This window comes from Mastomys coucha, unplaced genomic scaffold (genome assembly GCF_008632895.1).
Source record: "Mastomys coucha isolate ucsf_1 unplaced genomic scaffold, UCSF_Mcou_1 pScaffold9, whole genome shotgun sequence".
In the NCBI taxonomy this organism is placed as follows: Eukaryota; Metazoa; Chordata; class Mammalia; order Rodentia; family Muridae; genus Mastomys; species Mastomys coucha.
In genome coordinates, this window is record NW_022196915.1 from 101317656 (window position 1) to 101323210 (window position 5555).

General features: G+C 38.7%; 1 protein-coding gene across 1 annotated transcript in view; it reads left to right on the forward strand.

The window, feature by feature from the left end:
* Gpc5 (glypican 5) overlaps positions 1–5308 on the forward strand; it is a 1368055-nt gene extending 1362747 nt beyond the window's left edge. Inside the window, exon 8 of the mRNA XM_031362935.1 lies at positions 4270–5308. Coding sequence (XP_031218795.1) covers positions 4270–4427 — 158 coding nt within the window. The 3' untranslated portion in view covers positions 4428–5308. The remainder of the gene's footprint in view (positions 1–4269) is intronic.
* The last annotated feature ends 247 nt before the right edge of the window (positions 5309–5555 follow it).

Here is a 5555-nt window from a genome sequence, read left to right on the forward strand (position 1 = left end):
CTACCTTCACCAGCCACATGTCCTCAACTTCAAAATATTTCATGTTGAGCCAGGCAGTGCTGGCCCACGCCTTTAATCCCAGCACTTGGGAGGCAGAGGCAGGTGAATTTCTGAGTTAGAGACCAGAGTGATCTACAGAGTGAGTTCTAGGACAGCTACACAGAGAAACCCTGTCTCGAAAAAACAAACAAACAAACAAAAACAAACAAACAAACAAACAAAAACTTCATATTGTTTGACTAATAGAAAATTAGTACATAATCAATCATTGTAAACATCAATGAAGAAGAGAACAAAACTGAATCTGTTTTCAACATAAATGTTGATGCTAGTGTCTCATAAAGTGCGGAGTCTGTGCCATGGAAGATTTGAACATATTCCCAAGTTCACACTTTAGAATATGAAGTCCATCTTCACTACTCCTAGATCCCCTACTTCATCAATACAAACTGGCATACCTTGCACGCTCCATAGGAATTACCTGAGTCAATGTATATGAACTTCCATAGCAAAGGTATTGCCGATATCTCTAGGCCAGTTCACCACCTTCTTAACAGTGACTTCCCTAAACATAGTTCATCACTCATGTGTCCTACATAGCACCACCTGTCTGAAAAAATACTCAAGGTTCAAGGTTCAAGGTTCCATTTAACTTTCCAGTAGCAAAACCTTTGTCATTCTCCAATTAGATTAATAACCACTAGAGGAAAAAAATATGGACTTATCAGCACATTTGCATATTGCTATTATGTACTAAAAAGGTTATTCAAATTTCACTTTGTGTTTATTTAATATATTAATGTAATATGTTCTAGAACATTTTTTTTCTTTTATGAGTCTTTGGCTAACTTTGACATAATTTCCAAACTTAATTAAATTTCTTTAAGCAAACAATTATAGCACTGTTTGCTTTTTCAGCAAAATATGTGACTTACAGAAAGCAAGGCCAGGTTGTGACTGGATTGATTCGTAACTATAGCTATATATAGCATGATGTTCACATATTACTTTGAGGACATAAACCTTAAGATTCTTATGTTAATGCTACACCTACCTCAGACATTAAAACACGGCTTTGGGCTTAAAGCAGTGCAGACCCTGTCTGGCTTGAGGACCCTTCTGCTCACATGCGTGTTGATGGTTGCAGGGCATGTAGCACCATGTTACCAGACATGCATGAGAAATGGTAACACTGAACGAGGTCAAACCATGGGAATCTCAGAATTGAGAGCAGAAGGAGCCACTCCCTGTCTACTTCTGTCATCTCTGGAACACACAACTATGACACCCTACTGAGAACACCATGAACGCTAGGTCAAGCAGCAAAAACACTTGGGGTTCCGTGGGACAAATAGAACCGTGCCACCAGACAGAAGAACTAGTAAGGTCAAGGCAAATTCAAAAAACCCGGTAAATCTCATAATTAGGAATGGTAGGCGTTAAAATCAGCTCCAGGCCAGAATACCTGTCCTGGAAAACGTGACCATGACACCCCACCATGAAGAGTATGACAAACAGTCACATAGAATAGAAACATAGAATTCTCCATTCTAATGATATATCTAGATTTGCCCTGAGTGTTCAGCCAACAAGCTTCCTTTCCTGAGCATCTTTTCCTGCAAAAGGTATTTAATCTGTTTTAAACTGAGTAAGACATATGTATTCACACCCAGCATGAATAAAACAGTTTAGACAAGCAAAGACCATCTCCTTCATCAAAAATTGCTATGGGGGAGGCCTTAGTCCTAAGGAGCCTTGCCTACATGTCCAGAAGAAAGCCTCTCTTCCAGTCTATCCATACATTTGGCACTCACTTGGAGCCAAGCCAGATTCTACCCCAGTCCCAGGCTCAATGCATGCCTGCAGACTCACATTCTCAGCTCCACATGGTCCCCAGTGCCATCTGGGTACAGATAAGTTCGAGAACTCTGTCCCAGCACCTGTCCCAGATCTTGCTATTTCTTTCCCGGAAGAACATGGACTTGGACTCCTATTGTCCACTGCATTCTGTCTTTCCTGAGACGCATGCATGTCAGCATCCCAGTGGTCAGGCTAAAATGCAGACTGATAGAGTTCTCCATGCTAATGAGGTATCTACATAGCACCCTAGAAACCATCCAATGAGCTTTCTCTCCTAAACATTCCATCCCATAAAAGGTATTTAATCCCTGGTTCAATGCAATAAAGTGTATACATTCACATCTGACATCAAATAAAGGAGAATGGATAAGCAAGAATCATGTCTTCTTCAAGGGGTAGGGGATGCTTGTAAAAAGCCCAGCCTAAATTGCCCAGAAAGAGGGCATCTTCCAAAATTCTAGAGTGCTCTTAGCTCCCTGTTAAGCTCTAGCTCAGCAGGAGGTTTGAAACCATGACTAAAATATTCACATTTGACTCCCACCCTATAAAAAATGAATTGCTAGTTTATTCATCTTGCCTAATGACACAGAAGGGCAAAACAAGTACCCAAACCATGAATAATAATGTTTGAACTGAGGCTACAAAATCAATACATCAGATCTGCAGAGCTTGCTTGGTCTTAATGCTCTCATCCCTGAATGCAGTAGGGCTTACCTTCTGAATTATATATGCGTATTGACCTAATTACATAAATATTGAATTTTCCTTATATGAGGACCTTTTTTTCAGTCTCAATGTAATTATGATGTCAATATTTGTGGCTTTACTAAGACTGAGTTGAATTCTGTTCATTGTGATGGATAGCAGTATGTCATGAGATAACTCACAGTCACATGGCCTAGAACATTAGTGACACTAGATAATGAGGGACAAACCAGCAATTCCCTGGGTGTGTCACACTAACATCACCTGAAGAAAACATTTGGTTCATTGCAAATCATTATGGACCATTTCCCTACTCAGTCTATCTGTCTATCCATAACGCAGAGGTATAACAATTTAAAACTAAGTAGAGGGGCTAGAGACGTGGTTCAGCAATTAAAAGCACTAACTTTTCTTCCAGGGGTTTTGAGTTAAATTCCCAGCAACCACATGGTGGCTCACAACCATCTGTAATGAGATCTCATGGCCTTTTCGTGTATGAATAAAGATAGCACACTCATATACATACAAGTGAAAGGGTTAATTCATCTACCTTTCTTTTTTATATTTGGATCAAGGGCTTCATCTCTGTCTTCCATTTGGCAGTGTTCCTACTGACAAGTTCTCTAACATACTTGCATATGTTGCATACTAACATATTGTTTTCCTCATGCCTCTATGTGCACATAATGGCTACGTAATTCATAGCCTTGTGGATATTATATTATATTATAATAATATAATAGTGTCCTGTGCCCACTCTCACATGTGAAATCTAAACAGTCCCACTCATAAAGATGGAGGGCAGAATGCTGCTTTCCAGGGGTTTCTAGGGCTTCTAGACTTCTGGCTGCAGACAAAGAAGAGATGGTTGTCAAACAAGACCATGTTTCAGAAAGAAAGTAGAAAATTCAGGCAGAAGACAAGCGTTTCAGACATAATACAAAGGATTAAGTATAGCTCATAATACTCTACTGTATATTACATTTCAAAATTGTTATGAATGTAAATTTTGAAGCCTCAATACAAAACCAATTATTTATTTCACATTGTACTATATCATAACACTTTATACTGAATAAATGTATTTAATGATACAATTTATTGAAAAAAAATAAGTATGCAAAGAGCCCTATGCTTACATTGTTCTGATATGAGGTAATATCCAGAAGTTAAACTTTGTTTTTAACTTTTATTTAATCTTTTTTTTTTTTACACTCCAGATTTTATCTCCTTTCCAGTCCTCCCCCTGATACATCCCATACCTCCTGCCCTCCCCCTGGTTGAATTAAAATCAACTTTAAACAGTCTTAATTATTTCCTCTTACCTTGTTGCATTCTCATGGGAAAACATGTAGCCAGTTCCATAATTGACACAATGGGAAAAGCAGTAATGGAATATCTCAGAATATTTTATTTCACTAAATTTCTTTGCTTCTTTACCAATCAGTGATATTACAGAAATATTCTCAAAGAATTTTCTTGGTCATTTTGCTCTTACAGCATTTCTGAGGATGCCCATGTAAAGATGTTGCTTCTACAACGTGCTCAGGGCAGAACTCATTGTGGAGCATAGGGCTTGGAACCTGGGTGAAAACAGAGAAGACAATGAAAGCAAGAAGACTGTGGCATGAGATTGTCAGGTTTAAGAACTATCCACGGGTTCCATGCCCCACATCACTCTGTGCTTTCTTGTTTGTCCTCTAGGGATGCCAGACAGCATGAACTTCAGTGATGTCAAGCAAGTCCATCGAGCAGACCATGGAAGTACTCTGGATACAACTGGCGCGGGATGTGCATCGGGAACTGAGTCTATGGCACTCCCTCTGATGGGGACACTCATGTTTCTTCCCTGGCTTTGGTAATGAAGATCTCCATCAAGAAATACCTTCCTGGAGCCTTGATTTATCCCTCATCTCCTTATGCCTGGAACAGAAGAACTCTTTTAAAATAAAGACTGAAATTAGGGAAAGGTGTGTTATGCTAACTTAGAAGATAACTCGAATGTTCACACAGTACCTATCAATCAAGACTCTGATAGTCTACTTCAAACTATGTCTTCTTGGCATTTAACTTAAAACTTCTTAAATGCTCACATTAAATCTAAACTGTGAAAACTCAGAAGTGACTTTTAATAAGAAGGCTTTGGTGTATCTGTAGTTATATTCTGCTTAATCAAACCCTTTACATTTAATATTGTGAATGTTGGCATTTGAGGCTGTGTTTGCCAAGCACAGAACACAATAAGTAGTATTTCTTAAAGTCCTGGGTATAAAAATAACATTAAGTCAAAGCACACAAAGGCAAGTATTATGCATGTATTTTAGGGGATTCTTTCATTTTTTGCAAGTTAAATAAAAAAGTTACTACAAGTCTGTGAGTTATAGAGTAGATTAGCAGGGCGATTTCACATAAATTCTCTGAAGGAACTTAATAATGTTTCCCCACTAAGCCTCCTCTACTGAGCTCAGTAACTTAGAGATGCCCATGTGATGTCCCTTTACATCTGAAATGCACTGTAGTCATACGGCTCTGTTCCTCTTTTGTCTTTACCTAAAACATCTAGCTATGTCAGAAAGCACACTTGTATATTCCAATAAAGTTGTTGATTATTTGATGAGAAATGTCAAAGAATATTATGGTCATTTTTCTCCTAACAAAAGTCTATTCCTTCTTCCCTCATGTTTCAAAATGTTATTTGCTACTTTTTAAATAAAGCATCCCATGGAGCAAGCAGTTGGCTACCCATGCATAAGGTCTGATGAATATCTTTCCGTGAGTAATAAGAGAGAACACACGGTGTGCAAGGCTTTAGTTTTCTTCCTATGTCCTCAGCAGGAAGGTTCCTAACCCACCATCCCTAACTTCTCAGTTGTGATAAGTTGCCTCAGCAGATACTGATAGGATACTTCTAAATCTACACCTAAGGAGGAAGGGATTAGTCAGCTTCTATTAAGAAGGACCACATGGGCTGTGGCCATGAAACAGGATGA